The 26,860-nt window shown below is 46.2% G+C and overlaps 1 protein-coding gene across 1 annotated transcript in view; it reads left to right on the forward strand.

The window, feature by feature from the left end:
- The window catches only part of cacna1ba (calcium channel, voltage-dependent, N type, alpha 1B subunit, a), a 664,407-nt gene that overhangs the window by 421,305 nt on the left and 216,242 nt on the right, over nucleotides 1-26,860 (forward strand). The window contains exons 9-10 of the mRNA XM_078227596.1: nucleotides 1,608-1,664; nucleotides 8,890-8,979. Coding sequence (XP_078083722.1) covers nucleotides 1,608-1,664; nucleotides 8,890-8,979 — 147 coding nt within the window. The remainder of the gene's footprint in view (nucleotides 1-1,607; nucleotides 1,665-8,889; nucleotides 8,980-26,860) is intronic.

Genomic DNA, 26,860 nt, shown 5'->3' on the forward strand with positions numbered 1-26,860 from the left:
ATCCCTATCAATTTACACTTGAAAGCCTCCCACATGCCAGATGTTGATTTGCCCTCAAACATCTGCCCCCAATCTACATTCTTCAGTTCCTGTCTAATATTGTTGTAATTAGCCTTCTCCCAGTTTAGCACTTTAACTTGAGGACCACACTTTTCTTTATCCATCAGTACCTTAAAGCTTACTGAATTGTGGTCACTGTTCCCGAAGTGCTCCCCTATTGAAACATTAATCACCTGGCCGGGCTCATTCCCCAATACCAGGTCCAGTATGGCCCCTTCCCTAGTTGTCCCAGTGAGTCCCAGTCAATGTAGGTGAAGTTAAAATCTCCCACCACAACAACCTTGTTATTTTTACACCTTGATAAAATCTGCCACATATCTGTTGCTCTATCTCCTGCTGGCTGTTGGGCGGCCTATAGTAAGCCCCCAACATTGTGACTACACCCTTCCTATTCCTGAGCTATGTACATTCGTGATACCATAGAATCCCTACAGTGCAGAAGGAGGCCATTTGGCACATCGAGTCTGTACCAACCACAATCCCACCCAAGCCTTATCCCCTTAACCCCATGCATTTACCCTGATAATCCCCCTGAAACTAGGGTCAATTTAGCATGGTCAACCTAACCCGCACACCTTTGGACTATGGGAGGAAACTGGAACACCTGGAGGAAACCCACGCAGGCACTGGGAGAAATTGCAAAGTCCATACAGACAATTACCCGTGGCCAGAATTGAACTTGGGACCCTTGCGCTGTGAGGCAGCAGGGCTAACCACTGTGCCACCGTGCCGTGGCCATGGACTATTTGAATTCTAAATTTATACTGTTGAAGTTGAGTTCCAACTTCCATGAAATTGATGGGAATTCAATGGATTCTCTGGGAACTGTGACCCACAGTGTAGACCTTGCATTAAAGTAAGAGCTTAAGAAGATTTAAGTTTAGCTCTGCCTATCTACTCTGAGTGGTATGGTGGCACAGTGGCTAGCACTGCTGTGTCACAGCGCCAGGGACCTGGGTTCAATTCTGGCCTTGGATGACTGACTATCTGTGTGGAGTTTGCATATTCTCCCCATGTCTGTGTGGGTTTCCTCCGGGTGCTCCAGTTTCCTCTCACAGTCTAACGATGTGTAGGTTACATGGATTAGCTGTAGTAAAATGTCCAGGGTTACGGGGATAAGGTGGGAAGTGGGCCTAGGTAAGATGCTCTTTGGAACGTCGGTGCAGACTCGATGGGCCAAATGGCCTCCTTCTGCACTGTAGAGATTCTATGATCCTATACTCTGCACACTGATAATTCACATTAAGAGAAGTGCTGACTCACAACAGGACAGAAAGGCCGTCACAAATAGTCAAATTTAAGTAAACTGCAACAGCGAATGGGCATAGATGGAAAATGTCTACTTAATTTGTTAGACAGAAAGTTATATTTTTAAACACATCAGTTGATTTGGCTTTATACTCAGTCACGTGAATCACAGCTATAGAAAAGATTGAGAATCCATGCAACCACTTGTCGATTTATTCCCTTAGTTGGGTAGTTCTTTGTTGATCACATTGATGGTAAAAATACTGCATTTTTGAGTCTTTTCTTGCATCCGATTGCAGAGGAGGTCATGTTGGCGGAAGAGGACAAGAATGCAGAAGACAAGTCTGCTTTGGATGGTAGGTGCACATTCTGTTAATTGCTGCAGTGATGAATAAAGACTGGCTCATTCAAAGCTATTCAGAAAATTCTAGCCACTGGCGTATTTCGACTTCTATGCAGCCATCCTTTTCAATATAATTGTTGTATACATGCGACCTCCTGAAGATATACATATTTCACAACTAGGCTTTCTCAGTAATAAGAGGCACATCATTACTGGGGATTTTATTCATCCCGAATGTGTTTAGCCTTGCTATGGCATGCCTCTAATAGCCATGGTGCCAGATTCTTTAGGTGCAACCCTAGATGATGACCATCAGAATTGGCTTCCTGCTCCCAAATTTGAAGCTCATACTACAAAAAATATGGGATTCACAGTTGAAGGCCAACAGTTGTAATGAATTAGGTACGAGAGAGAGTGATATTTTTGCTTTATTCTTAAAAGAAATCGAGAGAATAAGTCATCAATTTAAAAAAAAACAGACGAAAGGCATGATGAAATTTGAATTCAATAAAAAATATCCGGAATAAAAGAATCTACTGATGACCTTGAAACCATGGTCGATTGTCGGGAAAAATCCATCTGGTTCACTAATGTCCTTTAGGGAAGGAAATCTGCCGTCCTTACCTGGTCTGGCCTACATGTGACTCCAGAGCCACAACACGGTGGTTGACTCTCAACTGCCCTCTGAACAAGGGCAACTAGGGATGGGCAATAAATGGGACATGGGCAAGCCAGCGATGCCCATGTCCCACGAATGAATAAAAGGTGTTGATGTCCAGCAATATCATTATGAAAGCTTGGGCTCTGGATTGTAAGAGAAGGCTGTTAATCCATGTAGGATTTGGTTTCTAGCAGAGTGACTGGAGCTGAGGGTGTCAGACCTGTGTTTGCAGGGTGTGGTGAACCATCGTTGGTTCCCACTGGATAGTACTGAGCCAGGGTCTGGCCAGTACTACAAGTATGTACATATGTTACTGTTGGGTTAGGGATGGGTTGTTCTACTTGTTGCTGTTGGGGTTAGGGTGGGGTTGTTACACCTTTGTATTGTAGTATTGTGGTACATCCCAGTCGGGCTCCGCCTCCTGGGAGAGGTATAAAGGTCCCTGCTATGGCTGGGACCCCTCAGTCTGGGATCGTGTATATAATTGGTAGCTGCCTTGTTACAGCAAATAAAAGCCTTTATTTCCTGAGCATCAAGCCTCGTGTATGATAACGCGCATCAATTTTATTTGCTGTAAATAAACTCTCGCCGAAGAAAAAAAAAGAGTATGGAGCAGATACTGAAGCCTGAACGCCTCACACTAGATCCACGTGCGGTGGGCGCCTTTAACACCTTCGACCACTGGCTGAAGTGTTTCGAAGACTACCTGGCAGCCTCCGCAGCGGTCACCACAGATGATGACAGACTCCGGGTCCTCCATGCGAGGGTAAGCGACACTGTCTACCTCGCGATCCGTGCAGCCACCGATTACACAAAGGCCCTCGAGCTTCTGAAGAAGCGTTATATCAAACCGCCCAATGAAATGCACGCTCGTTACCTCTTAGCCACTCGACGACGGCAGTCTGGCAAAAACGATGGAGGAATACGCGAACGAGCTCCTACAGCTAGCCAGGGGCTGTAACTGCAAAGCTGTGTCGGCAGAGCAGAGTATGAACGACCTCGCCCGAGATGCGTTTGTGGCAGGAGTCGGATCGTCGTACATTCGACTCAAACTACTGGAGAAAGGTAACCTTGACCTTACCCAGGCAATAGAGCTAGCGGAGATGCTGGAGACGGCCTCCAAAAGCCTAGTATTGTACCCTGAAGACCACGTGGAGACAACGTGGCAGGAGCAGTCGCCAATCCTTCCTCGTCCCTCGGGTTCGAAATGCTGTGTAATGGCCAGACGACGGCAGCAGCTCCGGGTGGCCCGCGGTGTTACTTCTGTGGGGGAGCGAAGCATACTCGGCAACGGTGTCCCGCTAAAGCTGTGTTGTGCTCCGCCTGCGGTAAGAAGGGGCACTATTCGAAAGCGTGCCAATCTAAATCTAGGAACAGCAGTGTGGCCTGCGATTCCTCAGAGCCCGGTTCTTCGTCGTCGAAATTGTCGAGGGTTTCGTCCACGTGCGAGGCCAGGGTGACGCCATTACGGTCGACGGAGTCGGAGATGTGTGACCACCAGGGGTCGCTGAGTTTGGCGCCATCACCCATGTGCGACCTATGGGAGCGGCCATGTTGGTCGGCACCGACCGCGAACGACCAGCAGGGGTCATCCTCGTCAATTTCAGCTGCCTGCAGTGGCGCTCATGAACCAACAGTGGTGTCAATCATCCTGGACCAGGCCAAACCTCATAGACTTGACAAATCTATGATGGACATTCAGGTAAATGACCACTTGATTTATTGTCTGTTTGACAGCGGGAGCACTGAGAGCTTTATCCACCCAGACGCTGTGAAGCGGTGTGGACTCCGGATTCAACCTGTCAAACAGACAATTTCTATGGCATCGAGGTCCCGGTCTGTCACCGTGCTAGGGAGTTGCGTGGTAACTTTAACGGTGCAAGGCACAGTTTACGAGCGTTTCAAGCTCCTAGTGTTGCCGCACCTTTGCGCGCCAATACTTCTCGGACTAAACTTCATGGTCCACTTGAGGAGTGTAACCCTACAGTATGGTGGGCCACTCCCTTCGCTTTCAGTTGGAGAACAGCAGCCTCCAAATTGCCCAACGCGCCCCGCCTGTAGCCTCTCGACGCTGAAGATCACCACACCCTCCCTGTTCCAGAATCTTGTGCCAGGCTGCAAGCCCATTGCGACTAAGAGTAGGCGTTACAGCGCTGAGGATCGGATCTTCATTCGATCTGAGGTTCAGCGGCTCCTCAAGGAAAGGGTCATACAACCCTGCGCTAGTCCGTGGAGAGCGCAGGTCGTGGTGGTCAAGAGCGGGAACAAACCCCAGATGGTCATTGACTATAGTCAGACCATTAATCGATACACGCAGCTGGATGCGTATTCCCTCCCGCGCATATCTGACATGGTCAATCAGATTGCGCAGTACTGGGTGTTCTCCACCATAGACCTCAAGTCTGCCTACCACCAACTCCCCATTTGCCCAGAGGACCGACAATACACGGCTTTTGAGGCGGATGGTCGCTTGTATCACTTTCTCAGGGTTCCCTTTGGTGTCACCAATGGGGTCTCGGTCTTCCAGCGTGCTATGGACCGAATGGTGGACCAGAACGGGCTGCGGGCTACCTTCCCGTACCTGGATAATGTCACCATCTGCGGCCATGACCAGCAGGACCACGACACGAATCTCCTGAATTTCCTACGCACTGCATCTCGCCTGAACCTGACCTACAACAGGGAGAAGTGTGTGTTTCGTACGCGCCGTTTAGCCATCCTAGGATACATGGTGGAAAACGGGGTCATTGGCCCTGATCCAGACCGTATGCGCCCCCTTTCTGAACTTCCCCTGCCCACTAGTGCAAAAGCACTGAGAAGATGCTTAGGCTTCTTCTCTTATTATGCGCAGTGGGTTCCCAATTACGCGGACAAAGCCCGTCCGCTCATTAAGTCCACTACTTTTCCCCTAACGCCAGAGGCCCGATTGGCCTTTGATAAATTGAAAGCCGACATCGCGAAAGCTACGATGCACGCGGTTGATGAGTCCATCCCCTTTCAGGTGGAGAGCGATGCATCTGATTTCGCCCTGGCCGCCACACTTAACCAGGCGGGCAGGCCCATCGCATTTTTTTCCCGCACCCTCCAAGGCCCCGAAATTCGGCATTCAGTGGTGGAAAAGGAGGCCCAGGCCATTGTGGAGGCCGTCAGGCACTGGCGCCATTACTTGGCGGGAAAACGGTTCACCCTGATCACGGACCAGCGGTCCGTGGCGTTCATGTTTAATAACACGCAGAGGGGCAAGATCAAGAATGACAAGATCTTGTGGTGGAGAATTGAACTCTCCACCTATATCTATGACATCATGTATCGTCCAGGGAAACTCAATGAGCCCTCGGATGCCCTCTCGCGTGGAACATGCGTCAGTATACAGGAGGACCGTTTGCAGGCTCTCCATAATGACCTATGCCATCCTGGGGTCACTCGGCTCTACCACTTTATAAAAGCCCGCAATCTGCCCTACTCGGTGGAGGACGTCAGGTCCATAACAAGAAGCTGTCGGATATGCGCGGAATGCAAACCGCACTTTTACCGACCTGACCGGGCACATTTAGTCAAGGCCACTCGTCCCTTCGAGAGACCGAGTGTCGATTTTAAGGGCCCCCTTCCCTGAACAGATCGGAATGTGTACTTCCTCAACATCATTGACGAGTACTCTAGATTCCCTTTTGTTGTTCCCTGCTCTGATACATCCGCTGCCACGGTTATCAAGGCATTCCGTGATCTTTTTACCCTGTTCGGGTACCCCAGCTACATTCACAGCGACAGGGGCTCGTCGTTCATAAACGATGACTTGAGGCAATACCTGCTCTCATACGGGATTGCCTCTAGTAGGACCACGAGCTACAACCCTAGGGGTAACGGACAGGTGGAACGTGAGAATGCTACAGTCTGGAAGGCTGTCTTACTGGCGTTGAAGTCAAAAAGCCTTCCAGTCTCCCGTTGGCAAGAGGTGCTCCCTGATGCGCTCCATTCTATTCGCTCACTCCTGTGTACGGCAACCAACGCTACTCCCCATGAGAGGATGTTTTCATTCCCTTGGAAGTCTTCCTCGGGGACCTCATTACCGTCTTGGTTGACGTACTCAGGACCTGTCCTCCTGCGGCGACATGTAAGGGCCCGCAAGTCCGACCCGTTGGTCGAACAGGTCCATCTCCTCCACGCCAACCCTCAGTATGCCTATGTGGCATACCCTGACGGGCGAGAAGACACGGTCTCTATCCGAGACCTGGTGCCAGCAGGGGACGTAGCAACCCCTGTCACTCCCATACCCCCTGTTACAAACCCCATAACTCTTGTTTCCCCCCCGGACACGGCGCGGGCAGCATCGGGACCATTGCTTAACCCTTTTACTCCCGTGTACAGCTTGCCTGAGTCCAGAGGATGGTCGCCACTTCAGGGCGTGTCGGGACTCCATGGATTACCGTCACCTCAGGGTCAACCGGCCCGTGAGTCTGTGGAGGATCAGCTGGACATCGCCTTGGGGAGAACGCCACCGCAAGTGCCTACTCCGGTGTCACCGCCGGTATTGAGGAGGTCACAACGACGGTGCGGTCCCCCTGACCGTCTGAACTTATAGACTGATGACAAATTATTCTGTTTTTGTACCCCGCCGGCCTTTGTTTTCAAAGAAGGGGTGAATGTTGTGAACCATCGTTGGTTCCCACTGGATAGTACTGAGCCAGGGTCTGGCCAGTACTACAAGTATGTTCATATGTTGCTGTTGGGTTAGGGATGGGTTGTTCTATTTGTTGCTGTTGGGGTTAGGGTGGGGTTGTTACACCTTTGTATAGTATTGTGGTACATCCCAGTCGGGCTCCGCCTCCTGGGAGAGGTATAAAGGTCCCTGCTCTGGCTGGGACCCCTCAGTCTGGGATCGTGTATATAATTGGTAGCTGCCTTGTTACAGCAAATAAAAGCCTTTATTTCCTGAGCATCAAGCCTCGTGTATGATAACGCGCATCACAGGGTAGGTTTTTAATGCTGAAATCTATTCCCTGCTGCACAGCCCTCACTACTTGAGACCTAATTGCATGCCAGGCTTGCGAACTCTGCCTTTCGAGAGCCTGGACCTTTGTATTAATTTGAGTGCATCCTCTTCTCTATCACCCTTCAAGTTTTGAATACAGGAAACATACAGGTGAAGAATGAATGGAATTGTACCATTCCTGCAACCTGTGAACTCCAAAGATAGATGCTGAAAAATTTGTATGAATCGTCACTTTTATTTTTTTGCACGAAAAGTCACGTTTTGTTAAAAGTAAGCACTGTAGGTTTTCTTGACCCAAGAGCATATAAAAGTGATATAAATAAATACTGTCCCAAGTCAGCTATTGTTAGCTCAATGTGCGTCAACTGAAAGATTGATCTAAACACTAAATGGCCTGTTTGTTCCAGGGAATAGATCAATGGGCCCATGGTGGATTGTGGGAAATGTTTCTTTTGTGGACTGCAATCGACTATCAGTTCTAATCCTTAATAATGACTGGATGATCCTGGCCATGTTTTGTAGGATAAGCAGGAACTCTAGCTAGCAATGCAGAAGTATAGAGGATAACTGTGAACAAATTTAAGGTGATTGAGTGGGTGTTGCCTCAAATAGTTGCTAGACTGCTAATTGCTTCTCAATTGGAAAATCTCTGAATTGGGAAGGATCTTGGGCTTGTTCTGAGTTTACCTATGAGGTGGAGATGGCAATTTTTGATCTGAGGCGGGCACAGTGAGAAGTCTCACAACACCAGGTTAAAGTCCAACAGGTTTATTTGGAATCACGAGCTTTCGGCGGACTGCTCCTTCATCAGGTGAGTGGATGTTAGTTCACAAACATGGCATATCTAGGCAAAGACACAATGGACACCTCATAGGCTGTAGGAAAGGATGTCCCGCGGCGTGGTACATCAGTGAGACCATGCAGACACGACGACAACAGATGAAGCATGCAACAATCACCAGGCAGAAGTTTTCCCTTCCAGTCAGGGAGCACCTCAGCAGTCAAGGGCATTCAACCTTCGATCTTCGGGGTAAGCGTTCTCCAAGGCGGCCTTCGGGATGCACGCCAACCCAGAATCGCTGAGCAGAAACTGATAGCCAGGTTGCGCACGCATGAGGACAGCCTCAACCGGGATCTTGGGTTCATGTCACACTACATATAACCCCCGCCATACTGCCTGGGTTTGCAAAATCCTACTAACTGTCCTGGCTTGAGACAATTCACACCTCTTTAACCTGTGATTATCCCTCTCTCCACACACACTGTTCATATCTTGTAAAGACTTGATTACCTGTAAAGACTCGCATTCCAACCATTCTTCACATTCCAATCTGTAATTATCTTACAATTGTGTCTTTGCCTATATATGCCGTGTTTGTGAACTAACCTCCACTCACCTGAGGAAGGGGCAGCGTCCGAAAGCCCGTGATTACAAATAAACCTGTTGGACTTTAACCTGGTGTTGTGAGACTGCTTACTGAGTTTAACTGGCCACACATTTTATTTCATGCAATGAATGCACGTCTTGTCAGACTGAGACCGCGCTCGGAGGATTGACGTTGCAGTAACGCTTCGTTGTTTACACAGTTTTAAAGAGAGCGACAACGAAAAAGAGTAAGAATGATCTGATCAATGCTGAGGAGGGAGAAGATCATTTCACAGACATTTCCTCAGTGGGTGAGTACCATCCCTTAAAGATCCTTCTCATTCAAATGTAGTTTGTAGGACATGATATCGGCGGGAGGGGAGAGGTGGCGGGAGGGGAGAGGTGGCGGGAGGGGAGAGGTGGCAGGGTTTGAGGGTAGAATTGTTGAGTGAGAGATGGCCTTATTTTTAAAGACATTTTGCTGCCAGAGTCACGGGAAGACTTGTTTTTTAAAAAATATCTTTGTAGTTTTGGCATGTTCTGTTGAAGGCATGAGTTAAAAGTGTCCATGTTGGCAATATTCTATTGCAACTAGTCAAGCAGTCCATTAGTGAGAGAGGGGCAGGGCAGGGCAGAGGAGAAGGTGGCGGAGACCTTGTGCTCCCTGTTCCTGAGGCACTTGAAAAGGCCCGAGAATATGATTAATTACTGACATGCGTGTGGGTTTATTGACTGAATTGCAAAGAGCAAGCTGTGTTGGACTAATCTTTCCTTTTGTCTTTATATAGCTCTGAAGTGCTGCCTCTTGTTATCGTCTTTGTCTGCCTGTTTTCCTCATTCTGTAACATTGTCATCCCTCTGTCTGTTTTTTTGGTATGTTTCTCACTCTGTGTAAGGTTGTTTTGAGTTTGTACATTGCTTTCTTCCCTATTCCTGGTTTTCCCTTTGCCCGTCTCACACTTTGCCCCAAACACCACATTTTATGTTTTTCCTCTATCTTCTGAATTGCTTTTGCTGTTTCCTTCCTTCTCATTCTTTCCTCCTTTCTGTTCATGCTCTGCATTTTCTTCGAAGCAGCCTTCCTAAATCTTCCGTTTAAATTCACTCTTCCTGTTTGATTTGGGACAGCTGGCTCCCTGGTTGATCTCAGGTTATGGGGCATGTGGATCATGCTACATTGGGTTGAACTTAACAGAAAGCAGGTTGTTCTCAGAGAGGAGGTGGGCAGACCCAGGTTGGGCAGGACAAACTAGCTAAGCAGCTTAGGATGTGGCCCTGTAGGAGATAGTAGCCTTCAATTTCTTTGAGAAAAAGAATTGACAGTTTCCATTGAACTTTCTCTAAAATTAAATACCATGCCCTGACAACATACCTCTATTAAAATGTACAGACTGAGTTTCTCTACGTATTGTTAAATGTAAAAAAATGAAGACAAATTAGACCAGTTTTATTTAAAAGTTAATGTGATCCAGCCCTCTCTCCCTTATCTGTCCTGACACTCTCTGCTATGTGGCTGGTGTTGTACAAAATGAAATCCAAGCCTTTTATTTATGTTATTGGCCAGAATTAATCTGCAACGCCCCATCTTTACTGGTGCTATTCCTAAACCAGTCCTTTGCATTACTTAAATGTCTGTTGTGGGGATTATTATTATCAGGGACATTGGCTCTGCAAGGAAAGCTGAGATTTGTTTGTGCACATCTATCTGTATAGGGTACACTTCACACATCAAACATTTGTTCAATGTAATAATGCAATCTATCCCTGGGAAACAAAAGTGAAAGAAAGCCAGTGATTCCCCTGCTGCTTTCTATGGGCCTCAGAGAATGGCATCGAATTAACTTGGAGATCTCATTTACGACAATTAGATTTTGAGGCCTTTAAGTGATGGGGCTTTACTTGGTCAACAGAATAGTACATTGCACGATGCTTCAGGTTTCTAAAATCTATGTATCCTCCAACTTACAGTTAACTAAGTTGATGTGGAAGGCTCATTTCTTCAATTAAGATATGGGAGCCCAGTGGAAACTCCAAGGAATTTCATCCTCTGCTGTGGCACAGTGGAACATGTTCATATAGAATCACCATGTTTATTATTTTGACCGGACTGTTAACCAATCTATTTAAATAGGTCAGTTCTGTGAGAATGGCACACAAAGGGATTCCACAAGCGTGTGTGAACTGCTGCGCTCAGAGGGAGTGGCAGTGAACCACCAAGGCAATGCTGGGTGGGTTTCAGTTTCATCCCCAAGGACCGGGACATTAAGGCACTGCCAGATGTCTGGTGGCTATGACCACAATCTATTTTCCAGCTTTGACAATGAGCCCATTGGTAACACACAGTGCCATCCACACCATCCAATACATCACTGTGTAATATCTCTATATACAGCAAGGCAAAAACTACTGATGAGCAAGTGATGAAAGTCTATATTTCACTGAAATAGACAAGAGGTAGCAGGATAGTCTAGAGTCTACTCTAGAGTTACTCATTGTCTGACATGGGTTTGAGTTCACAGGCTATCTCAATCAGGTGAATATTTTTAATATTCAGCTTGTGCTACTCAATAGAATGCTCTCCCTCTGCCTTAGGCCTGAACTTGCATCTTTCTTGTTTAATTCCTATCTCCCCTCATTCCCTCTCTGAGCTCATCTTGGCTATATGACCCATCCCCGTTCCCTTAATCCTATGCCCAATAAACTAGTGTCCACGCAACTTCCCCTCCTGACCCCCATATTGCTGTTGTCCTTTTGACCTTAAAAAAAACTTGACCCCACTGACCTTGCTAACTATTTGCTCATCCCCATCTCCCTTTTCTCTCCATATAACTCTCTTAAACATGTTGTCACCCCCCAACTCCAATCCTCCATTCCCATTTTTCCTGCAGTTCCATGGGCACAATTCTCCCGATCGCATTCAGTGTAGGAATGCTTCCCGCTGGTGTGAGCAATGCTTGTCTGTGGGATTCACCCACCTGATTGATGCAAACTTGCGCATCGTAGGAAACACAACGGCCAGCCCAGCTTATTAAAGGGCTCCCCAAACTCAGCGTTCAGAGACTGGACCCCTTCCCCAGTGACCACCCCACTGACCAGGGAAGCATTGCCAGCCCCTCAGCATAGAGTGGGACCTTTGCCCCCTCCAACACTGGAGAAGAGGTCAGCCCCCCTCTCCAGGCCCCACCCCTTGGCAATGCCAACCTTGCACTGCCCCCAGACACCCTGCCACTGACTCCCTGGCAGTGACACCCTGATCTTGCACGTTGGACTCCTAATGGAGGGTCAAGGAAGTAAGTTCTCTGCCGTGGCTCCTCTGCTGCTGCCAGGCTGCAGAGGGACGTTCCCCCAAGGGACCCAGGGCTGGTGGGGGAGTGGGGTGGTGGTATGGGGGGAGGGGGCTGGGTGGGGGGGGGGGGGAGCTCAGGCTGCAGGCATGGTTGACATTGGGACTCTTCCCTGGGATGGGGTCTTGTGGCTGGACTGCCCCTACTAACCCTGGGAAACCTGAAGATCACTCTTGGCAAGGTGATCTCAGGCAACTCTCAGATCAAAGTCTTCATTCATGTCTGTGTATGGTGAAAACTTTAAAGTGACCTGCTCAATTTAATCTCCATGCTCCCTGGACACCTGGAAGGCTTCCAAATTACAGAAGCACTCCTTAGAATTCCCCCTTTCCTCTCTAAGAAGCTGCCAGTGTGAGAAGACTCCTTTGATCTCCTCTAACTCACAGAGGTTAGCTTGACTGGGTGTGGGGGAGAGATGGTTTCCCTTCTCCACAGCTTCTCACTCAATCCCGTTCTTTTAACACTGCAGGTCTCTGAGCTCAAAACCTTAAAAAACCTTTGAGGTCCCTTCAAATCAATTTTCTGCTCTGCCATATTCTACCCCCTGTGAACCTGAGGGCATCCAAAACTCTGCTCCATACGTCTTACTCTAAGCAAATCCCATTCCTATCACCTCACTGGTCACTAATCTACACTGTCTCCCGGTCAATGAACACATTGGGTGCGATTTTCCCACCCCACTACGCTGGTTGAGTAGCATAGCTGGGTGGGAAATGTCAGCAGGAGGCCAATAACAGAAATTGCGACTGACATCCGGCTGGTCGCAATCGTCCCAGGCCATTTTTTAATGATGTGATCAATGTTCATAGACTGATTTAAATCTCTTTAGCAAGCCCGGGACTCAATTGTCCAGGCTCACTTAGGTTTCTGACCTTGTCGGTGGACATCCATGCCAGCGGGGACCACAGATGGTCCCCAACAATGGGGACCTGATGTGATGGCCTCGCTGGTGGGGCCAGTGGCCATTGAGGTCCCCTAGGAGGTCTTGGGCAGGGGGGAGCAATGTCCCTTAGGCAATGCCAGTCTGGCACCCTGTCTCTGCCATCCTGGCACACTGGCAGTGCCAAGGAGATGGGGACCTCACAGGGGGGGTGGGGCCAGATGGATTTGAGCCAGACCGGGGAGAGGTAGGAGGGGAGGGAAGTGGGGAACTCTTCTTTGGGGCTGGGGCAAGTGGTGGGGCCAGTGATCAGAGGCCGGGGCTCGCCAGCAGAGGTCTGGGCCAGCCATTGGGAGACTGGCGATCGGTGGGGGAGGTTGCAGTGAGGGCATGTCAACTGATCTCCGATGTCCAATGCCCCCCTGAATACTCTGCTGCTGGAGTCTCCAGCGAGTTTAGGCTTCGTCCCCCCATCTCTCCGCTCCCCCACTCCCCAAATTGGCATGAATTGCCTGAAGGCCTCTGTATTGTACAGAGTGCCGTAAATTATCAAAAGTCAGCTTTCCCAAAAAATGGGTGGGAAAATCTCCCGTTTTCCTGCCCGTTGGGCACTTGGGTTCATTTTGGGAAAATCGAGCCCATTGACTTTAAAATCCTCATCCTTGTTTTCAAATCCCTCCGTAGCCTTGCCTCTCCCAGTCTCTGAAATATCCTCCAGGCCCACAACCCTTTGTGATATGGTGGTGATTGTCCCGTTCAGGGTAACCCAACAGAGTAAGGGTCACATGGCTTGGGGGATCAATTGGGACTCAATGGTGGGTAATGACCCTAGGGGATGGAGACATGTAGGGAGCTAGGTTCAGCCATGAGGCTGCTCTTTTCTTATTAATAAATCCATTTTGTATGCACAAATGGAGTCTGCAAAAGTGCATCATTATAGATATCTACGCTCCTCTAATTTTGACTGGTGGAGCATCCCCTGTTTTCATCGCTGCACCATTGCTAGCCATACCCTCAGCTGCCAAGTTCCTATGCTCTGGAATTCCCCCCCTAAACTTCTCTGCACCTCTACTTCACCTTCTTCCTTTATGACATTCTTTAAAGCATACTTTTGGTTATCTTCTCTAATATTTCCTTATGTGATTTGGTGTCATACTTGGTTTTACCATGCTCCTGTGAAGCAGCCAGGGATGTGTTATGTTACAAGCGCTATATGAATATATGTTGCTGTTGTTATAGTACAGAAACAAGGGATTTCAGCAGGAGTATATTCTATTTAATACTTTAATTCAAACTCATTGCTAGCTGCATTGATGGATCAGACAGTCCACTCTTTTTACAAATGAAAGGTTTGTGAGCAACTGGCAATGAAGCATGAGAACATATCTAAGATGGAGAGAGAAGGATGTCATTCTCAAAATGAAGGTACATTTGGAATATTGCGAGCAATTTTGGGCCCCGTATCTAAGGACTGGTGCGCTGGCCTTGGAGAGGGTCCAGAGGAGGTTCACAAGAATGATCCTGGGAATGAAAAGATGGCCATATGAGGAGCGTTTGAGGTCTCTGGGTCTGCCCTCGATGGAGTTTAGAAGGATGAGGGGAGTTCTCATTGAAACTTACAGAATAATGAAAGTCCTGGATAGAGTGGACGTGGGGCAGATGTTTCCATTAGTCAGAGAGATTAGGACCCGAGGGCACAGCCTCCGAGCAAAGGGATGACCCTTTAGAACTGAGATGAGGAGGAATTTCTTCAGCCAGAGGGTGGTGAATCTATGCAATTCGTTGCCACAGAAGGCTGTGGAGGCCAGGTCATTGCGTGTATTTAAGACAGAGATAGATAGGTTCTTGATTGGCAAGGGGATCAAAAGTTACAGGAGAATGGGGTTGAGAAACATATTAGTCATGATTGAATGTTGGAGCAGACTCGATGGGCCGAATGGCCTAATTCTGCTCCTATATCCTATCGTCTTATGATACATTTTCGAATGTGGACATCATCCCCAATGTGCTTATAAGTCATTACTTCCGAGAAAGAACAAATTTACATTGATAGAAGGCCAATCATAACTTCAGGCTGTTCCAATTTGCTTCATGGATCGAGACGGATTTGTAATGTAGGCAAACCAGATGCAGACACCAAAGTCCCACAAAGAGCAATGAAACAAAATGACAAGACAATCTCTTTGTTTAGTGATGTGGGACGGAGAAAAATGTTGGCCTGGAAACGATGAGCACCCCTCTGTTCCTCTTCGATTAGTGCCGTGAGATATTTCACGTCCATCTTATAGGGTAAAAGTTGTCACTTGTAATAGCGGAGCACTCCTTCAGCATTGCACTGAACTGTCAAGAGACCTGATTATATGTTCAGATCTCTGGAGTGAAACTTGAAGCTAGCACCTTCTTAAGTGTGACTGCTGATCCAAGGCTGACTATTTTGGGATTATCTTGCTTCCCAGTTTAAATGTAAGGATGTATTTTCGAATTATATTAATTTATAAGTCATAAGTAGGTAATGCAGGCAAGCATCTTGTTATAAAAGCCTGTGCTGCCCAGCAATCTAATTTAGTTTGCCTACAGGGAGACAAGCTCAGTCCCAGCCATAAACCAGCTTTTTAATACTAAAAAGCTTTCAGTCAACGGTAAACAATTCTTCTCAGAAAGCTTAAGTGTTTCTGCGAGCCTAGTAATTTCCTGATGCCAGAGTAATTTCAGAAAGGTAATTTCATCGCGATCTGATAATCCTTTTCACTAGAATGTAACTGCTCAAAAAATAAAATTACCGTATGTTTGGTTTGAATGCCGATGTCAGTTAGTAGATGTCTAGCCTTTGTGATTGCCCCCAGATGCAACTTGCAGGGGCAGAGGATGCAGAGTGGGCAGTCATGGATATCTATTTTATTGTCAGATGAGCTGCCCCACAATGGTCTTGTGACTGGCTGCATTGTTGGGGTGGTACTTATCCACATAGCCCATGGAAGTGCCAGCTTTGATCGCCATGATGTGCCGAGTGATTTAATCTCAATGAGAGTGCCAGTTGGGATTGGCGCAGTAGGCTTTGGATGGGGAAGCGATGGGCTAGTGGTATTATCGCTAGACTATCAATCCAGAAACTCAACCAATGTTCTGGCGACCAGAGTTCGAATCCCACCACGGCTGATGGTGGAATTTGAATTCAATAACAAATATCTGGAATCAGGAATCTACTGATGACCATGAAGCCATTGTCGATTGTCAAATAAACCCATCTGGTTCACTAATGTCCTTTAGGGAAGGAAATCTACCGTCCTTATCTGGTCTGACCTACATGTGACTCCAGAGCCATAGCAATGTGGTTGACTCTCAACTGCCCTCTGAACAAGGGCAACTAGGGATGGGCAATAAATGCTGGTCAGCCAGCGACGCCCAGGCCTCTCAAATGAATAAAACAAGAATTCCTGGAGTACTGCTTGGGATATGTTTGGACATTGGAGCATAGGATTAACATTCCACATACGAAAAATAGCCAGTTGGATGAGCCATCTGAATGCTGCTGACCTTTTGTGGATATAGAGGCTTATATTTCATTTCTAATATTTAAGATCAACATTAAAAAGGCATTCAATAAGATGCAATGTTAAATGTTATACAAGGTAAGAGATCGCGGTATTAGTCATGATATATTAGCATGGACAGTGGATTTGGCAAACTAACAGGAAACAGTGTTAGGATAAATTGGAAAAAGTGAAGTGTCATGGAGGTCAGTGCTGAGGCCTTTACTTACAATCTGTATTAATGACGTGGATGAAGGAACAGAGGGTATTGTAGCCAAATTTGCTGATGATACAAATAAATGAAGTTTTATGATTCCAGACCGGACCCTTGGTGTTTTGTATGGTCCTGGATGACACCCCCAAATTTGGTTACAGTCGAGTTTGGGAACAATAACTTTTTTTCCGATGAAGGAGACAACATATATAATCCCAGTTATTCACCAGTGGAACCAAACCACAAGATTCTACAGTTTTAAACAGACAGAGGTACTCGTGTTATACCAGAATCAACAAAGCAATCGATGCTCTCTATTTTGTACTCCAACGTTGAGAATAAAAATCAGGTAAATGTAAATTAACAGGCAAACTGGTTGAATGCGCAGCAAACTGCACATTAAATAGCAGACACAAACAAGGCAGATCCCTGGAATTGTCTTAGCATTCCGCCCAGACATCAGTGAGCCACAGACATTCTGTCTCCCTCCTGAGAAGTTTCAGCCTGTCTCTTTTAAAGAGCTAGTCTGATTGCTAGCAGCCCTAGACTACTTGTGGGCGGCACAGTGGTTAGCACTGCTGTGTCACAGTGCCAGGGACCCAGGTTCAATTCCAGCCACGGATGCCTGTCTGTGTGGAGTTTGCATGTTCTCCCTGTGTCTGCGTGGGTTTCCTCCCACACTCTAAAGTTGTGCAGGTTAGGTTGGTTGGCCATGCTAAATTGCCCCTTAGTGTCAGGGGGATTAGGAGGGTAAATAAGTGGGGTTACGGGATAGGGCCTGGGTGGGATTGTTGTCTGTGCAGGCTCGATGGGCCAAATAGCCTCCTTCTGCACTGCAGATTCTATGATCTACCCCAAGTTACTGGGTACAGTCTTACCCAAGAGAAATATTATTCCAGATTTCTTTCAAATCTGCTCCCAGTCCAACTTTCTTGATCTCTATTCCAGCTGAGCCGAATTGCTAATGAATCAGTGTTCCCTGGATCTGCATCATTGGAATTCAACAATACAACCTAAACTAAATCACCCATTCATTGCATTGGTACATTGACATGCCAAGGCTGCTATGGCAAGTTTGCACGGAAACAAGTATTTTACCTGGTAGACACAAGTGAACCAGCAATAACAGGGTTACTGACTGAATTCATCATCATGACCATACATAAGATCACCAACATACCAAGCAGAAGAGACCAGGAATAATCGCAAAGAGTCTGTTCATGACCGATGGCAGATTTACCCAGATAGATGCAACACACAAAGAAACTTCAGAGTTGATGCTGTACTATAGCTCAGAGAAGATGCAATGCTGTTGAGCGACCCTCCAAGAAAGAGTGGTGTGCACGTTCAAGAGAAGCTTAAGATGGGTTGGATGGGATAAAATGAACAGGATGTTTGGAAGGGGAACTGTGTGTTGAACAGGGATCAACAATGATATCGAGAAGGTATCGAGGATATGTGAAGTATTCCAGGGTCACCAACAATGTCAAAATAAAGAAGCTGTCCATCCACACAAGATTCCATTGTATCCATGGGCTAAAATGGCAACAAATTTATTCACTGTTCATGGCAAAGACTTTCCCCTAGTCGCTGATTACTTTTCCAAGTTTCTAATCCTTAGAGAATTGAAGGGTATCTTAAGTATGTCCAAGGTGGACAAGGGATGGCATTTTTCAGCCTTGCTCGAGCGAGAGCAGAAATTCCCACTCAAGGTCAACGGACATTTCTGTTGTCCGCCCCTCACCCGCTCCGATTCCGTGGTGGACAGGGCATTATAATTCCGGCGAATGAGTACAATATTCAGTTTATTCAGTATGTGTTAACAGACTATATTGGACACTGGATCATATTATACTGGCAGATCTTTTAGGGACACGTGGTAAATAGGGCATAAACCATGTGGCAGCCTTGCCGCACAATGCCAAATCCAACAACCTTGCCAGAAGAATGGTCCGCATCATTAAGGCAGTAATCACGAAGTGTGGAGAGACAAAACAAGATCTCCAAGATTGCCGTGTTACACTTGAGAGCAATGACTTTAGATACGAACTTATCATCATCAGCAGAAATCATGTCGGGAAGGCAGGTTAGGACAGCCTTGCCAAGCCTTCACCTGTCCCAGTTCTCAGAGATGCAGAACATCTTGAAAAACAAGCAGCAACATGCAGGTGTGGAAATCCCTGGTCTGTGCATCGGACAGATGTTTCGGGTCATACCTGAGAACCTGGTCACCTCCAGAAGTATCCAAAGTGTTGAGTGAACCTAGATCCTCTGAGACTGAATGGAACAACATTAAGGAGAAACAACAGCCAACTAAGGGAATTGTACAATTGTACAACACCCCTATTGCATCGAAAACACATCCAAAGGTGAACTCGGAGAATGTGCAAGACCAGCGTTTATTTATGGGTTGTGGGTGTCGCTGGCTGGGCCAGCATTTATTGCCCATCCCTCGTTAATACAAGGGATGCCAACACATCACCATGTCAAGAACACCTCGGTGTTCCAGATCTCAGGAAGGTCATACCATCATGAGTTCCAGGAGGATTAGTAAGCCACCCATATTTAAACTCTTAAAAAACAGCAACCCATCTTTAATGGAAATAGCATCTCAGAGACATTCTATTGTGTGTGTAATTTTACCCTTAGTGTATTTAATGTCATCTTGGAGAACAAAGGGGATGTTTCAGGAATGTGTGAAAAACAGGTAATCAGGATGTTGGACAGCATGTGACTAGCTGCTAGTAGTGTGTGATGTGTAAGTAGGAATTACATTTGTGCTGTGTTGTCTTGGTGAGTATTGGTTGCTAAATCCATAAAGTAGTCCCGGCTGCTGAACCATCCGCTAACTGTATCTTCAAGTGAACCAGACCGACACACAGTAACCGGTCCTGGTGCGAGGTTTTGTAAAGCAGACATAGAAAAGCAATAGCTACCAATGGCTCTTAAGGCTTCTCGGAGTCCTCTCAAAGCATGGAGCTTTCGGCAACACTTCAGCTGCATGGAACCAACCTTTCTCTTCATCTGCCCCTGAATAATGGACCCTTGAACTGATGGCTGTGAGCTGTTAACATCTCCCAATAGGGTTCTGCTCCTGTTCCTCAGCAGAATTTGATGTGTTGAAGCTGGGTACACTCTGTACCTTGGTTACAATCTCCATTCAATGAGAGGTCACCTACCCACCACCCCCCACCCTGTATGAAATTACCGTAACTCCACATCTAATGCATACAGATAAAAAAAAAATCCAAAATCATGTGGATTTCATCACAGTTAGGAAAGCAAATGATGAGAAGGCTCATAAAGAGGCTGCAAAATGATACCAATAGGTTAACTAAATGGGCAGAAAATTGGCAGATTTAGTATAATGTGGGAAAATGTGAAGTAGTTCACTTTGGTGGGAAAAAGAGAAAGACTGAATATTATTTAAATTAAGCGAGACTGCAGAATGGGTGGCATGGTGGCACAGTGGTTAGCATTGCTACCTCACAGCACCGGGGACCTGGGTTCGATTCCCGGCTTGGGTTACTGTCTGTGTGGAGTTTGCACATCCTCCCCGTATCTGCGTGGGTATCCTCTGGATGTTCCACTTTCCTCCCACAGTCCAAAGATGTACGGGTTAGGTGGATTGGCCGTGCTAAATTGTCCATTAGTGTCAGGGGGATTAGCAGGGTAAATATGTGGGTTACGGGGATAGGGCCTGGATGGGATCGTTGGCGGTGCAGGCTAGATGGGTTGAATGGCCTCCTTCTGTACTATAGGAATTCTATTCTATGATTCTAGAATGCTGCAGTACAGAGGGTCCAAGGTGTCCCTGTACATGAATCATAAAATGTTAGCATGTAGTTACATCAAATATTTAGGAATGCAAAATGAAGTCTTGGTCTTTACTGCACGGGGGATAGAGTATTAAAGTAGGGAAGTCTTGCTACAGCTATATAGAGCATTGATGAGACCTCACTGACATACCTAAGGAGGTATGTACTTACATTGGAGGCAGTTTAGAGAAGATTCATTGAGTTGATCCCTGGAATGAAGGGGTTGCCATATGAAGAAATAACTTCAGCCTACTCCATTGAGCAGGCTGGAGTTATACTCATTGGAGTTTAGAAGAATGAGAGGTAATCTTATTTAAACATATAAAGATTCTGAGGGGCTTTGACAGGGAGAGGCTGAAATGTTTCCCCTTCTGGAGGAAAGCTGGAACTAGAGGACAATTTCAGAATAAAGGGCTTCCCATCCATTTATACCGAGGTGAGAAAGAACTTCTTCTCTAAGCGTCATTAGTCTTTGGAATCCTCTTCCCCAGAGAGCAGTGGGAGCTGGATTATTGAACATATTCAAGGCTGATTGGACAGATATGTGATCTACAAGGATTATGGGGGACAGGCAGGAAAGTGTACTTGTGACCACAATCACAACAGCCATGATCTTATCGAGTGGCGGAGCAGGCTTGAGAGGTCGAACATCCCAATGATGCTCCTATTTCTTATATTCTTAAATGCTGTTCAATGGAAGAATGTGCCAAGGATTTTGAGCGGTTTCCATTGCTCTTCTGCTAAGCCTATTGTATAAAGTCCTCAGCACACACACACACACACACACTGATTCCTGTCTCTATTTGGAAGATCACCTGGCATGCAAGGTGACAATGGCATACCTCCAGTGTCCACATTAGCGTTCCGTGGTCAGTGACCTCTCAGGCAGTTGTTTGTCTGCTAACTGTCCTGTCCAATTTCTTCCGTCTGTGCAATCGGAAGAAGATGAACAGTAAATCCTGCCCTGTATTGACTGTAATAACTACTGCGTTAATCTGAATTTGGCTGTCTGGGTGATTTTATGCAAATTTGGAAATACTGTCAAAACAATGCAAAAAATAACAGAGATCCTCATGAAAAGGAAAAAGACAACAAGCAAAGACTAACGAGACAGGTTGTAAGAGTTTCAGAAATGGAGTTAGGAGGGATATCAAAACCACCACAAAAAACTTTTACAATCGCATTTGGAAAAATAGGGTACTCAGGAACAAACTGGGATCCTGGCACAGTGGTTAGCACTGCTGCTTCACAATGACAGGGATCCGGGTTCAATTCAGGTCACTGTCTGCACGGAGTCTGCACGTTCTCCCCATGTCTGCATGGGTTTCCTCCAGGTGCTCCGGTTTCCTCTCACAGAATGAAAGACGTGCCCATCAGGTGCATTGAGCATGTGGTGACTAGGGGATTTTCACAGTAACTTCATTGCAGTATTAATGTAAGCCTACTTGTGACACTAATAAATAAACTTAAAAAAACTTTAAAAACTTGAAAACTGACGTTGCCAATTAAAATAAGGAAATAACAGACATGCTGAATAATTACTTTCCATCAGTATTTTACAATCAAGGAAGAGGCTTGCATGCTAGACACACCCCAAAGGAAATTATTCTTAAAATAATGTAAGCAGGATAATAGAGATGAAAATAAAATTGGCACTAAAGAATGGCAAATCTCCAGGAGCAAATCCCAGGCTCTGGAAAAGGACAGGGAAGGACATCATAAATGTCCTAGCTGTAATCTTCCAAAGTTCTCACAATTCAGAGGTTGCTCCTCCAGATTGGAAAATTGTGCTTGCCGCTCCACTATTCAAGAAAGATAAGAGAGGGAAGCAGGGAATTCTAGACCGGACAACCAAACATCTGTTGTCAGGAAATTGCTGATGTATATTAAGGATAGGCTGACTAAACACCTTGAAAATTTTCGGCTGCTCAGAGAGGGATACCGTGGATTTATAAATGATGCATCATGCTTCACAAATCATGTTGAAGAGGTGACTGAGCATCAGGGGGATGTTATATTACTGGACTTCCAGGAGACATTTGATGAGGTCCCGGATAAAAGACTGCGAGCTTAAGTTGAAAGTTATAGAATTTAAGGGAAATTATTGACTTGGTAAGGAAATTGGTTGAATGGCAGGAAACAAAGTTTAAAGTTTATTTATCAGTGTCACAAGTAGGCTTACATTAACACTGCAATAAAGTTACTGTGAAAATCCCCTAGTAGCCACACTCTGGTGCCTGCTTGGGTACACCTGAGGGAGAATTTAGCATGGCCAATACACCTAACCAGCACGTCTTTCAGACCGTAGGAGGAAACCGGAGCACCCAGAAGAAACCCACGCAGACATGGGGAGAACGTGCAGACTCCACACAGACATTGAGCCAAGGCAGGAATCGAACCTGGGTCCCTGGTGCTGTGAGGCAGCAGTGCTAAACACTGTGCCACTCCAAATGTAGGGATATTGGGCAGATATGCCAAGTGGCAGGAAGTGACCAGTGGTGTTCCACAAGGATCTGTGTTGTTATTCACTGTATTCCTTAATGATTTAGATGATGGGATGCATATCAACATATCCAAGTTTGTTGATGAAATTACGATGGCATTGTGAGCAATGTAGATGGAAGTGTAAAATTACTACAAGATATCATTAAATCACTAAATGGCGGCAAATGGATTGTATTGAAAGCAAATGTGCGGTCATTCACTATTATGCTGTTGCTGTTACGGCAGTGTCAAGATATTTTAGACTTTGTTAGGAACGGAAGGTATTTATTGATAAAATAAACTTGGTACAGAGGTTGCAGCTCTGGGGTGCCCTGGAGCAGAGCTCCAGTCCTTATGTGCTTAACCACATGGCTGCTACCCAAGAGAGGCCTCCACCCTCTGGGGTGATCACTCACACTCAGATCCCATTGGTTCCTCAAGTCAGGTGACTCTCTTCTGCTGTGCTATCTTAGAGAGACACCACATATACAACATTCACTTTGTAGCTAAAATAGAACATGTTTCTGGTGAAAAACTAGACGCTGTGGAGGTCCAAAAAAATGAAGGCGGTCTACAGACACAGACTTAACATGTCATGACCAGGTACCCATCATAATGGAAAAGGCTAATAAAATGCTAGTGTTTATATTTGGCGAACGAAATGCAAAGGGGTAAAAGTTATGTTGTAGCTAAACAAAGCCTTGGTTAGATGGCACTTTGAGTTTTGTGAACATTTCTGGGCATCGCACCTTAGTAAGGATAGTTTGGCCTTGGAGGAAATGCAGTATATATTTACCAAAATTTAGACCAGGCCACCAAGGGTTAAATTATGGGGAGAGATTAAACAAACTCAGGTTGCATTCCTGAATTTAGGAAGTCAACGGAGATTTTCAAAATATCAAGGGGAAGGATAGATAAGGAGAAACTATGGGTGGGGTTTTCCGGCTGCATGCACCCCAAGACTGTAAATTCCCAATGGACCTTTAGATGGTCCGCTGAATTTTCTGTCTCACCGGCTACAATTCCCGCGGCGGGCGAGATGGGAAACTTTCAGTCTATTTCTGCTAACTGGGTGAGTTGTAAGACTAGGGGGCATAGTCTAAAAGTTAGATCCAGACCTTTCAGGAGTGAAAAAAGGAAAACACTTCTTCATAGAAAGAGTAATAGAAATTTTGATTTGATTTATTTGATTCGGCCCCCATTATTGTCCACCATTGAGAGACATTCCTAAAAATGAATAGGTGCTGGATTAACCTGGTCAATTATTTTCTTGCTGGTCCACTTCCATTGTACTGCCATGTCACTTTCCCTCAGTTAGTTCAGAGTCAATCTGACCACTGTAGAAGGGCATTCAGCCTTGGATCTTCAGGTAAGCGTTCTCCAAGGCGGCCTTCACGACACACGACAGCGCAGAGTCGCTGAGCAGAAACTGATAGCCAAGTTCCGCACACATGAGGACGGCCTAAACCGGGAAGTTGGATTTATGTCACATTATCAGTAACCCCCACAGCTTGCCTCCTGGGCTTGTAGAATCTCACTAGCTGTTCTGTCTGGAGACAATACACATCTCTTTAACCTGTGTTGAATGCTCCCTCCACCCACATTATCTGTACCTTTAAGACCTGGCTGGCTGTAGAGATTTGCATTCTAATTAGTATTCTGTAACTTGATTTCTGTGTCTGTGCACTGTTGGAGAACAGATATCCACTCCATCTGACGAAGGAGCTGTGCTCCGAAAGCTTATGGTATTTGCTGCCAAATAAACCTGTTGGACTTTAACCTGGTATTGTGAGACTTCTTACTGTGCTTACCCCAGTCCAACGCCGGCATCTCCACATCACTGTAGAAGGCACAGTGTGTTGCCTTAAATGGCACGATAAAGTAATGCTTCCTCTTTTGGACTGATGATACCAAAAAAGGCAATTATGCTTCCTCCAAGACCTAATTTCTGTTAGTTTTGTATTTGCCTTTAACTCTTTATTGGAATTGTACTAGGGATTCTCATAAGAGAATATGCACGTTTCCTTGTAGTGCAAATGATTCTTCACCTTAAACTTGATATGAATACATGCTGGAGAAAGCAGCGATGAGCTATGCAAAAAGGAAGGTCACGGGTCCAACCTCCAGTCTGTGTTGAGTTAACAGATCTCGACCTCGAACAGCTAGGTTGCCAAAATTAGGACCCACATCCTTGATATGGGATGGGCAGTGGGGGCAGATCAGACACAAATCAAAGTGAACATTGTACAGGCTGCTAAAAAATAGTTAATTTACCTGATGCCATTTTTCAAAACCATCTTAAGTCTTTTGGCTAAGATGAAGTGTTAGATCAAGCCTGGGAGGGAGTGCAATGCCGCATCCTATCAGCTTGAATCTTGTTTGACCGAGCTCAAGATAGGATGCAATGTCTTATCAGCTTGGATAGTCAGAGGCTTTTTCCCAGGGTGGAAGTGTCAATTACAAGGGGGCGCAGGTTCAAGGTGAGAGGGGCGAAGTTTAAGGGAGATGTGTGGGGAAGTTTTTCACACAGTGAATGGCGGGTGCCTGGAACGTGCTGCCAGAGGAGGTGGTGGAAGCAGGCACATTAGCAACATTTAAGAGGCATCTGCATGGGTACATGAATAGGGCAGAAGGTTTTTTTTAGTTTATTTAGGGTATCATGATCGCACCAGTTTGGAGGGCCAAGGGGCCTGTTCCTGTGCTGTAATTTGCTTTATTTGTTGTTTGTTTGTCCCTCATGTGGGGACCATGATTGGACTTTATTTCTAATCAAAAAAGCAAATTAAAATTAAGTACCAAAAAAAGAGAGAGAGTTCATTCAGGGAATCAGACCCAGGGTTGAGAACTGAAGCAGCCTCAGCTTTGATGTCCATAATGGTCAAATCTGCGGACAATCTTGACTACTTAGTCTCATCCAGTTTAATATCCTGGTAAAGCAGGGGTGCTGTTTGAACTGCACCCAGAAAAGGTGACAAAACTGAACAGAAGATAAAGGCTGCATTCTCCCATTACCTCTGGGAAGTCCAGAAGCCAAAAACAGAGGGAAGTTGAAAAAATAAGCAGCCAGATCAGCAGACACTCGCTAACTTAAAACTAAAAATGGCATTCAAATCCATCAAATGGGCAATTTATTTTGAAGGGGCGGCACGATGGTTATCCATCACAGCGCCAGGGACCTGGGTTCGATTCCCGGCTTGGCTCCCCCCCCCCCCCGCCCCCGTGTCTGTGTGGATTTCTTCCAGGTGCTCCGGTTTCCTCCCACACTCCGAAGATGTACGGGTTAGGTTGATTGGCCATGCTAAATTGTCCCTTAGTGTCATGGAGATTGGCAGGGTAAATATGTGGAGGATACGGGGATAGGACCTGGGTGGGATTGTTGTCAGTGCAGGCTTGATGGGCCAAATGGCCCCCTTCTGCACTGTGGGAATTCTCTCCCCCCCCCCTCCCCCCACGAGTGTCCTTTTCAACCATTTGTGTCGAGAGGGAAATTGTGAAAATCTAAGGCCAATGGGGGGGGGGCTAAATAGATTGTGAGAGGGATTGCATGCAGCATGATCGCTGGTTTACATTTTAATAATGATGGCGAGATGCCGGCGCTGGACTGGGTTGGGCACAGTAAGAAGTCTCAACATCAGGTTGAAGTCCCAACAGGTTTATTTGGTATCACGAGCTATTGGAGCACTGCCTCAACCAGGATCTTGGGTTCATGTCACACTATGTGTAACCCCCACCATTTTCCCCGGGCTTACAAAATCTTACTAACTGCCCTGGCTTGAGACAATTCACACTTCTTTAACCTGTGATCATCCCTCTCTCCACTCGCATTGTCTGTACCTGTAACAACTTGATTACCTGTTCAGACTTGCATTCCAGTCACTATCTTACAATTGTGTCTTTGCCTATATATGCCGTGTTTGTGAAC

Source organism: Mustelus asterias, chromosome 13 (genome assembly GCF_964213995.1).
Source record: "Mustelus asterias chromosome 13, sMusAst1.hap1.1, whole genome shotgun sequence".
In the NCBI taxonomy this organism is placed as follows: domain Eukaryota; kingdom Metazoa; phylum Chordata; class Chondrichthyes; order Carcharhiniformes; family Triakidae; genus Mustelus; species Mustelus asterias.